This window comes from Suricata suricatta, chromosome 2, assembly GCF_006229205.1.
Source record: "Suricata suricatta isolate VVHF042 chromosome 2, meerkat_22Aug2017_6uvM2_HiC, whole genome shotgun sequence".
NCBI classification, from domain to species: Eukaryota; Metazoa; Chordata; class Mammalia; order Carnivora; family Herpestidae; genus Suricata; species Suricata suricatta.
In genome coordinates this window covers 79971113-79982444 of record NC_043701.1, presented here as the reverse complement: position 1 = coordinate 79982444, position 11332 = coordinate 79971113, and the positions used below count along the sequence as shown (strand labels likewise).

The following is an 11332-nucleotide window of genomic DNA, read 5'->3' as shown; positions in this document are numbered from 1 at the left end:
CAGAAAGAGAGGGAGACACAGAATCTGAAGCTGTCAGCACAGAGCCCGATGCGGGACTCAAACCCACCAGTCGTGAGATAATGACCTGAGATGAAGTTGGACGCTTAACCGACTGAGCTACCCAGTCGCCCCACCAGATTGCTTTTGTTGAGCACTTTATCCGGAGCAGGAGTCCTACTCCAGGTGACCTGATTTTTCTAACTACTGTGTGACCCAGCACAAATTTGTTACCCTCTCCCTTTCCTTCTGTGGGTTTCAGATTATTCAAGTTAATGATCTCATACATACGTAAAGTTTTCATGGACTTTCCCTGAACTGACTCTAGAGGTCAGAGGAAGTTAGGAGGAATCAGGAAAGATGAGTCAACCATCCTCTCAAGGGCTGAGAAGGGCAGATCTATGGGGTTAAACTCGGTAGGCAACAAGCTGAGAGGTCCGCGAAGCCGCGAGCCCAGCAGCTGAGACCCAGAGCTTGAGAACTGGGTCATATCCCGCACAGCGCTTGCTCTTCTTCCGGAAGCCACGCCAACTCCGGGGGCCGGGTTCACGCCACACTTTTGTTGGCCTGCTTCGACGGTGAACTACACTTCCCAGAATGCCGTTCAAGTCGCCGCGCGGGCGGTGATAAGTGCCTGGGTTACGCCATCAGCCGGCGCGATGTTTCGAGTCCGCTGATGTCGTGGCGCTTTGGGGAAAGAAGTTGGTGTTTCTTCGGGCCCTGGTTCTGAAGACTCCGTCCGGGGGACCCCTGGCCGCTTTCTGCCCACCCCTCCTTCTGCTTTTTTTCTTTCCTACTCTGGCAGGATGAGGCGTGCTGGCCTGGGTAAGAAGAAGGCTGAGGTTCGAAGTTCGGGGGGCCTTGAACTGGCCGTGCTGGGCGCGGGGATGTGGAAGGAAATCGGATCATTCTTCTGTCGCTGGAATCTGGGCCGGAAAGCAGGATGTACTGGAAGGGTCCTTGGAGGCGGTGCCAAGTAGCAACAAACCATTTGTCCCAGATCCAAAGCGTTTTCTTTAGTTTGGTTCAGTTCTAAGTTTGGGTGGTACGTTTATGGAGGAGTGGAGGTGGGGTATGTACAGGTGCCAACTCGATAGTCAAGTGCTTTTTTAGTGTTATCGACCGTCAGAGAGTGATTTTGAAAACTGTTGAGTTTCCTGAAGTCTGACTTAGGTTTCTCGTACTCTACTCGTCCTGGATGTTAGTTTTTTCAGAAGCGAAATTTGAAGAATCTATTTTGCATGTGAAGCACACTAATTAACAATCATAGTAAATGGTACTAGTGAGTTACAAAGGTAAACGTACATGTCGTTACGTAGTAAGACAGTAGTGTGTAACATTGCGGGCAAAGGCCATTTCACCCAGAACATTTCTTATCTGAGTCTTGTTCCAGTGTGAAAACTTAAAAAACAAGTTCACCAAGCACAAGGACTTTTAAGGGGGTCATTATAACGCACAGCTAATAAAACCTCATCTTCTGGTTTTTGAAGCTCTCTAGTAAGAGACAGTTAAAAAAACTTACTCTGCTAAATCGGGGTACAGTATACCTGAGAAAATATATGGGATATTTGAAAAAAAAGGGAATGTTGTTTTCAGTTGTTGCAATAAAATGTAAAGAAGAAGAAAAAGTTTTTCGAAAGTGTCAGGTATTTAAAGTTAGTGAAATTTGCCAGTAACTTTAGACATATACATTGATGACATTGTAGTATAAGGAAGAGGTTTTGAGAACTGCAACGTTTATGAATACTTGGGTCATAGTAAGTTGGCCAAGTAAATTGTAGGGGAAAAAATAACTAATTTTGAACAGTTTAGTTTTATATGCTTAATTTTTTTCTTTTTATCATTAATGACAACATTGTGTATTTGAGTAAGCTCCAAATAAACAGTTAATTGTGGTCCTGTGTGCACTCCTAGAGCTTCCAGTCTAGATTACATAGTGAGTAGGAACATGTACAAAGATAAATTATGGTACAAGGTGGTAACTATATATCTAAATATCTAATAAGTTCTACAGCTAGTGTCTCAGGGATTTTGGAGATAGAGCACTACATACTTGGAGACATAAGAACTTGCGCTAGAGCTTGAATAATGGAGGGTGAGACAGGAAAGTTCCAGTTGGAAACCAGACTTCCCCACCCCTACTCCTACCCCCAAAAAAGTTGTAGGACTAAAATTATGAATAGTGGGCTTAAGAATTATCATTCAGCCAGTTTGATTTAAAGTAGGAGACATGGAACCAGAACCACATTGAGGAGATCTTTTTGAATGCCAGGCCAAGGAGTTTGGACCTCATCAGTAGGCCCTTTGGGCCCTTTGAATGTTTTTGTGCAGCGCGGTGCCATAATTTAAATTCCAGGAAAGGGATTTGAGAAGTTGTTCTCAGCTCTGACTGTACATTGTAATCACCTGGAGAGCTTTTAAGGCATCGATACCTGAACCACAGCCCAGACTAATTACATTAGACTCTCGAGGCCTTTTTTTTTTGAAGCTCCCTTGTAGTTGAGTGGAAATATGTTTACTTAAGTGTCGATTGCTATCATTTACATTGGTGTGATGTGAATTTTTTTTTTTAATCTCTGGTTTGTTTTTTGTTTTAGTATCTGTGTATTGACTTGGAATTTTAAACTTGGGATAAATAATGAAGCTGATGTTCATGTGGCATACTTCACATGAATCTCTAAATGATTTAGCTCAGTTATTGATAGAAGTTACTCAAAAGAAGTAGCATTTATCTAAGTGGACAAAGGCTAAGGATGATCTTTGGCATTCACTAGCTTTCCTACAACTTTTCATACTATATTTGGAGAGTTTTATGGGTAGTGCGTCAGCAGTTGAGGGGAAATTTGGGAAATGCAAATCTTTTTACCCTGGAACACACTTGTTTAACGTTCTGTTGAGGTTTTTGTGGTGGTTGAAATTGTGTGGCTGCTGCATATAAAGTATTCATTAGGTACAGGGGATATAGAAGTATGAGACACTGTCTGCCCTCAAAGAAATTCGATTCCATTTTTGAGAAAGGCAGACTCCTTCAAAGTTGAACAACAGTGAATTCAGATTCTATTTAATTCACTTACAAGTATTTATTGAGTGTGCCTGTGTGTGTGTGTGTGTACACATTTGTGGGGGATATACAACCATGAGTGAAACAAATTTAGTTTTTGCCCTTGTAGAACCGTTTAGAGAGTGATATTACTGTTAGGGACGGTAAGAGCTGTAAGAATTCAGAGGGAGATTTGCCTTTTAGACAGTGAGGTTTGTGCTGTGCCTTGAAAGAGCTTCCTCTTTACACCTCAACCATCCTTCAATTACCAGTGGCGACTGCTGCTTCCTACCCTTCCATCTTTTACTGACCCTGTTGCCCCATCTACTCTTTGAGTTTATAGAGACTGAGTCTCTGTATCATCCTTTTCCCTCATTTCTCCATAGTAACTGCTTCAGATCCTGTCCAGGATGTTCCCATATTCCATATCTTAAATCTCTCTTTTGGCAAGCAGTCTCAGCCTCTTGGGGCTCTTTTCTTCTGCAGCCCCGTTGCTGTAAACCTCTTGATCAAATTCTTGATCAATCCAACGATCCATGTTCTCACGGGCTAACTCAGGCTGATGAGCCCTTCTTCAGAAAAATCACACATTCGGGAGGACTGAAACCACCACAGTGTGTTGCCTCAGCCGGGATTATTTTATCACCCTAGGATCCGTGTAGTCCTAGTTACTTTACCTCATTATTCTCTTCACTGTTTTTCCAAATGATACCCTTCCTTAAAGACAACCTTACCTCTTCCTTTACTGAGAAAACTGATGATATCAACTGTTTTTAAAAACGTAAACAAGACCCTCAACTATGCTTTCATCTCTCAGTCCTTTAGCACATTTATGTATAGATTCTGTCTCCAGGCTCACTCCATCTGTTTGATTGCCTGATGAATATCAAATACTTTAGTAGGCAGTAGCTAGGACTGTGTATTCGCAGTGCAATTCCATAGAACATAAGCTCCAAAAAGTAGTACCTAGAAAGAACAATGGATCTGACACATGGGAGTTTCTGAAATATTTGTTGAATGAATTCCTCTTAACTCTCAGGTAATGTTCTTCATAAGTTCTCTCTTCTATTTAAAGAAAGAAATGACAGTAAAGGACCCTCCCTCTGCCATGAACTCCTTCCTGCTACTTTTGTCCTCACTCCCTTTCCCTTCATAGCCAAGCTTCTTCAATTACTTTTTGTAAGACTATTACTTTTAGATCCTTTTTTAAAATTTGTAGTTCAGGGAATGTATTCTGAATATCCCTGTAGATCAATGCCTATTTTAGCATCTTGTGGGCAATTAAGAAGCAATCAATAAATAAGTAGGAAAACAAATTGAATATTCTTTGCTTAAAAGAGGGCATAAGAATTGTGAACTCCATTTGGTTATTAATTTTTAAAATTCCTTTGAAGCATAAATATTACAGACATACGTGGTCTGCAACGCCCTCCAGGGGACTTTTTTGGTTCTTTTCTATTAAGGCTTCAAAAGTGGCTTGTTTTTGCTACAACTATACTGTTACTCTGATCCTCACAGGTGAAGGAGTACCTCCAGGCAGCTATGGGAACCATGGCTATGCGAACAGTGGGTACAGTGCCTGTGAAGAAGAGAACGAGAGACTCACGGAGAGTCTGAGAAGCAAAGTAACTGCTATAAAATCTGTAAGTATGCTAACAAATATGGTATAATTTCCAGTTTGTAGGTTTATGTACACATTTGTACTTATAAAGTATTAATTGGCATCACATGAAGGAATTCAGTTACCCAAGTTGTGTATAGTTCCGTGAGGTCAAAGTACACTAAAAATTTAAACATGATTTGAGTAGAAGGTTAGAAAATGTAGCCAAATCAAAACATACGGTATGATTATTTTTTTTAACTTCAGCTACTTTAGGGGGGGGGCGTGGTGGTGGTAAATCTACAGTTCTGTATGTTGTCTGTAGTAATGTCTCAGAGCAGTCCATCTTCAACCCCAAGCAGCTCTTCTTCTGACTTTTTTCTTTTAGTATACTAAGCTATACTACTCAGTGTTTGTATCTCTGTACATCATGTTACTGAGTTTTGTGCTTCTTTCTTTCTGTTTCTCTCTCTCTTTCTACTTTTCTATTTCTAATACTACGCCTGGTTTTCTTAGGCAGAGTATGGAGAGAGCTTTGTAACGTATTTGCTCATTTTTTTTTTTGCAAGTTCCTCCATCTTTTTGAAGTGTTTGTAAAATTGCATCCTTTGCTTCCAGAAGTCTTCAGTGCCTTCCCATCATGTAAGAATAAAATTCACACTCTATAGCTTGGTTAAATTTGTCCTTCAAAAGTTGTCCACAGCTTATCTGTATGTTTTCTGCCAGACAAATTAGAGTATTGTCTCATCCTCTGCATGCTGTCGCTTGCACTCCCGTATCTTTGATCATACTCTCCCTTTCCCGTGGAGGAGTCCTTTCCCTCCGTACACTGGCCAAAGCCTTTAATAGTAAAGGCTCCACTTCACTGCACTCCTTCCTGTCTGCCACCATTACCTGATTACATCAGAAGTAACTCTTTTCCTTGTGAACATAAGACATTTTGCACCGTATCTGTAGCATGTATTGCATAGGTATCTGCATTGGAACTATTTGTATATAAAAGAAATTTGCCAGAATATAGGGTTTTCTGTTCTTATTTTTATCTTTAACACAGCACCTGAGCATAATTCCTTCTCCGTGGTATTGAGTTTAACATGTATTAAGTAAAAGAATTCCAAAAATATGATTTTAACACTGTATGTGATTGATTCTGTATTACAGTAAACATGCTATACACTTACAGAGCCTTCAGTAACAGCTCATGTTGCCAAAACTTAATTGGAAATTTCATTAGTCTTTGGAAAATACAGTTGTGTTCAGCCTGGAGACTAATAACATTCTGAAGAGTATTGTTTTCAAAGTCATATTAGATCAAAGGAGTTGATCTATGAACTAAGTAATAATGTTAACAGTTTAGAAAATCAACATTGATAGGGAATTAAGATTTTTTTTTTAACTCTGACATTGATAATTTAGCTCCTCGTTGGAAGAAAGCTTTTTTCCCCCTCGAAATTTCTTTCCTTGACATGAAGGACTGTTGTAAATAGTTAGGTGATTTGGCTATTTGGCATTACGTTGCTTTATTATCTCTGGATTGTTAAATTTGGGGGGAAATGCATAGAATTCTAGTGTGATTTTGTGTCAGTGTCACCCCGTATGCTTTCCACATAAGAGAAGTTGAAAACAATATTTGCAATGGTTTGCCCAAGATTTTCATTTATTGCTTGTAATCTATCCACATATCTTGGAAATGAAGCCTTTGATGAATTTGTAAAGTATTAAATGGTTTTGGTCTGAATAGCAGCCATAATCACTGAAATCATTTTGTTTTGTTTTTTTTGTTAGGCTCAGCCTCTTTCTGTATAGCTCCTAATGGAGATAATAACTTGGCCATCTTTTTCCCATTTATTGTCAAACTTTGAAGAAAAATACCTGTAGAATCTAGGGCACCCTTTGGCTGAGTCAGTTAAGCCTCCTATTCTTGATTTTGGCTCAGTCATGCTGTCATGGTTCATGAGACCAAGCCCTGCATCGGGCTCGGTGCTGATAGCGCAGAACCTGGTTGGGATTCTCTCTTTCTCTGTCCCTCCCCTCCTCATTCTTTCTCTTTTTCTCAAAATAAACATTAATAAAAAAGAATCTAAATAACTAGTTTAGGCATATACTCAAAGTAGTGTCCCATTTCATTTAAAAAAATCAAATAATGTAGATTTGAATTGATAATATAGGTATTTTTATATATCTTTTAAAATGTAAGGAAGAAAAAATATATATAAGTGCTGTTGTATGAATAATAAAAAGAGAGGAAGAAAACATGCCAGGATAAGAGAACCAGAGAGAAGTATGTACCAAAATTAAAAGGTGGAATTGAGTGTTAAGATGAAATCAAAATGAAAATCAGGGAGACAATATCCAGAGTTGGGAAAGAGTAGAAATTCTAAATTTATTTTCCTGTAATGTCAGGGGAAAGATTATCAGAAGAAACTATAGTAGTTTATAGTTTTAGAAGACAGTTTTGAGAAAATGTGTATGCTTAGAATGGCATTTTACTTTATAACACTTAAATGCCTTTGAATAATGTATGTTTCTTTTTAATAGCTTTCCATTGAAATAGGCCATGAGGTTAAACATCAAAACAAATTATTAGCTGAAATGGTAAGTGATTGTGACTTTAAATTTAAGAAATTTGATCTAATATTTCATTTTAACTTTTATCCATTTTGAAATTAATCTAGAGATCGTAAGTTTTGGATTACAGTCTATTTGTATCTCATTGCTTTGAAATGACCAATAGGTTTATTCATTCTTGCATTTTTCGTCTTACCTAACACACTGTAGTAGGAGGAAGAGGTGGAGGCCACTGTATCTTTAATCTTGAGTTTAGAAACAGTGTTTAGAGACTCAGGACCAATATATGTTTTCAGTGTTCTTGGAGCTCTCAATGGATACTGACTACCAAGTAATCAAAAAGCACTTCATATCCATCCAAATGAAAGTCTTTCACATAATGTGAACCTATTTCTGTTTGATCTTCTAAGGATCACTTCGGAGTAAATCAGTAAGATTTGAACATAGTAGCATCCCAGAGCCTTTTATCACAGGTCTAAGAGAGCTCAGCAACATACTTACTTTTCTTTGTAGAGCCTGTTTCCATTCTCTAATGTTTATTTTAGATGTCAAATTTCTCTAGACCTTCTCTAGTTTCTCCACTTGCTTTTAAAATTGTATTATTCAAAAATGAATATGGCATTGAAAACAATGTTATAACGGAGGTTGTGGATTCAAAGCACCTGGGAACTTTCTGAAAACACTTAGGCTAGTTCTCAGTCTAAATAGAATTTCAGGGGAAGGGACCTACATATATATATTTTGGAAAAAGAAAGTGTCCCTGGTGATTGTGATACACAACCCTGGTGAAGAACTGTAGATGTAAAATGCCTGAACTACTTAGGGCCTGGCTGGGCAAATGGTGTCATGCTGAGGTCTTTACATCTTAGGATATTGAGATTTCTGTGAAAGTGCAGTGTTTCCAATCTACACCTAGTTCTCTCATCTTAAGGACTTTTCCAACTATGTTTTAATATGGTAGTTTTCACCATCCATATTTGGAGTCTTAACCACATTTTACTACCTTTACATGATCTTTTCTTAACTTTTAATAAACTACTTTACTTCAAAGTTGGCTGTCTGAATAAAAGAATCTTAGAAATAAAGTACCTTTAACTGCTAACCATTTTAAATTTTATATGAATTATTGTACTCAGTTACTAAAAGCAACCAACCATTTGCCCTTCGATAGCAGTGCCCCAACAAAAACTGAGAATCAAACACCTGTATGATAGTAGACAAACTACTTTGCCTTTAATATTAGTGTTTTCTAATTCATATGATTAGGAAAAGACCTAAATACTGTAGGATTTTGAATTACTCTGATGCTGAAAGAAATGTTTATTGGATAATGAAAGAGCTTTTTATTCATTGAGATAATTAGTCTATTTTGCAGAGTAATCAGGCTTGATTACCCAAGTTATAAACAGGCTACTGAATTGATTAAACACAAAACATATCATTATAAATGTATTCTACTAGTATATTCAGTTACTTTAATGTGCATATGTACAGTATTAGAATCTATTTTGTTTTCCTTTTCTCCTCACAGGACTCACAGTTTGATTCTACGACTGGATTTCTAGGGAAAACTATGGGAAAACTGAAGATTTTATCTAGAGGGAGCCAAACAAAGCTGCTGTGCTATATGATGCTGTTTTCATTGTTTGTCTTCTTTGTCATTTATTGGATTATTAAACTGAGGTGATGCAAGTAAGTGTGAGTTTGGAATTTGTTCCAACTTAACTATTTGGAGTACCATGTTGGTAAAAAATCAGCATCAAAACATTCCTAGTTTTCAAATATTCTGACTTTTTCCATTGACGATTACTGAATTGTGCTTGTTTTATAAATCACATTAGGTAATACAGTAATCTTTGAATACTGTTTCTTAATTTATTTTTTGCCCCTATTTTCAGGGGTATTGAGATGGCCTGAAGTCAGTCTGGCCCTAACAATTTTTTTCCTATTGTTTGCCATCAGATTAAATTGTTGTATAATATTCTGTTGTTAGCATAAATGTAGGTTTATACTCATGTGAAGAAACTTAGCAGGAGCCTAACAGAATGCCAGGAGAGCCTGACGCTGAGCTCCAGAGGTAGTGAGCAAGTTTGTGATAGAAGGCTGTCTCTATTTACCCGAGTTGTCATCAACCCTGATAATGCACCCCCCTTTCCTCCTCATGTTGTAGGGTGATTTCCCGTTACCTAGGTATTCCTCAAAATTTTTGATGCTGTGACTTCTCTTTCTCCTCTGCCCAAGGACCTCATCTTTTCTTGTAGGGCCCAAAGCAAATGTATACCAGTCTGGTTGTTTTATGTTAACTTTATACATACCATTGACTTGGCTTATAATAATTTTATGATTTTAGCTGCTTAGGTAGGCTGTTTATCATTTGTGACAGAATAATGTGGAGTTAAAGTATTCGCTAAGCTCTGAATAGAAATAAAATTAACTGCCTCTGCTTATTCTGTGTTCAAAACAGATACCGAAAGTACTCAGGCACTGAACTTGGGGTTAAGAGTATTGTTGCTTTAATCCAGTATATTTGTTTGTTTGTGGAAGGGAAAACAAAGATGGATAGAAAGAAATATTAAAATGTTCTTAAATACTCTGTATTGCTACATTTGGGATGTGCCCATTTATGGGCTCTAAAAATAAAATTTTTAATGAAATATATTAATGGTCTTTGTTACCTCCTTGTTCAAGTCTCTCTCTCTCTCTTATATAGAATCTGAGACATGCTCCTGAAAACAGATCCCAAACAAATTCAGGAAAAGTTAATATTATTTGTATTATTTCAGAATTTGCTTCAAACAAATGGCATAAATCATGACTGCAGTTTCATAAATCTCTTTTAATTCTTTGTATTTTTAGTTGTAAGTCTATTATCTTTGCTTTTGCTGAATATGCAGTCCTTTTTGATCCTTGATTACCTATCAATTCAGGTCCTGTTTTTGGCTGTGTTTGTCATCATTTGGGCTTCTACCTGAGAAACACCAGAACTGAGAGGGATTAACTGACTTCTCACATAAAAGAGGCCCGTGGTCTTATGATGTGATGTCAGGGACTCTGGTTTGAGTTAGATGATCTGAGTTCAGATCTCCATTCCTTTACTTGCTCAGTCCCTTTTTGGGACTGTTTCTTCATTAAATCACCTATTTCCTAAGATTTTTGTGAGAGACAATTTATTGAAAGTACATGATGCATAATTAATAAATATTAGTTCTCCCTATTGTTAACAGACATGTCAGAAAAGGGACTTACTTTACAAGACAACATCTTGGTTTCAGGCTTTGAGATGATGCTGTGACTTCCAAGTGGACATGCCTGTCAATTAGGGATTGAGTCAGTCTTCAAGAATTATTTAACTGTGTACTCTGTGCCAACTGTGTGACATCAGAGCTCAGGGAAGACTCAGAAACCATTGTCAATAATTAAAATCTCAAAAGGAAGAACAGAAGGCCAAAGAAAAATGACTGGAAGATGGAAACAAGAATCAACAATGGAAGTAAATGAGATATGAAAGCCTTGGGAAAACCAATGATGGCAAGTGAGGGATGGATTTCAAGATTAAGGTTTGGCTGTTATATGACAGTCTCTGTAAATTATTAAAACACTATTTAAAAGTTAGGTATTATCAAGGAGGTGGGGACTTCGGGAAATGGGGTTTGGGGTGATGTAAAAGTGATGCGTATCACTGCATTGTCCAACATTTATTTTACAATTCTTTCTAAAAACTGGTTAAAACAGGTCCCTACCAGCCTTTCTTATTACTCTTATTATTGAATTTCTCATCACTGCCTTGGCTGAGATTCCTGGCAGGCAGGGGACTTCTCTGGAAGAGCCTGTCCCTGCCCCATCAGAGCTTCTTTTGGCATTTCTTCATTCCATTTGAGGACCCCTAGCAAAAAGTACTCCTAGGAATAAAATTGGGGGGAGACCTCAAGTATGGAAAAGTTTTAATCCTTTATAATCTTTCACAAGCTCATTGCTAACTGCATAGTACTTTATTGCTATAGGTGTCTGGGGAGTTGACTAACAATTCAAGAGGCAGAATATTCACATTATAGTTTTTATCAGACAATGTAAGACTTGAAGATATTTGGGTGGTGTGTGACACACTATTCTATGTTTTAAATGATGGA

The 11332-nt window shown here is 37.7% G+C and overlaps 1 protein-coding gene across 1 annotated transcript; it reads left to right on the top strand.

Annotated features, from left to right (window-relative positions):
- Positions 1-637: 637 nt before the first annotated feature.
- Positions 638-9863, top strand: BET1 (Bet1 golgi vesicular membrane trafficking protein). The gene is made up of 4 exons (XM_029957160.1): positions 638-822; positions 4556-4680; positions 7176-7232; positions 8737-9863. Exons 1-4 carry the CDS (start codon positions 804-806, stop codon positions 8890-8892), a joined length of 357 nt encoding a protein of 118 aa, XP_029813020.1. The 5' UTR covers positions 638-803; the 3' UTR covers positions 8893-9863.
- Positions 9864-11332: the final 1469 nt, after the last annotated feature.

What these genes read in the sequence shown, in the direction of transcription:
- BET1 (XM_029957160.1), top strand. An exon ending in AAGTAACTGCTATAAAATCT is followed by an intron (nt 4,681 to 7,175) that starts GTAAGTATGCTA and finishes TCTTTTTAATAG; the next exon opens with CTTTCCATTGAAATAGGCCA. An exon ending in ACAAATTATTAGCTGAAATG is followed by an intron (nt 7,233 to 8,736) that starts GTAAGTGATTGT and finishes TTCTCCTCACAG; the next exon opens with GACTCACAGTTTGATTCTAC.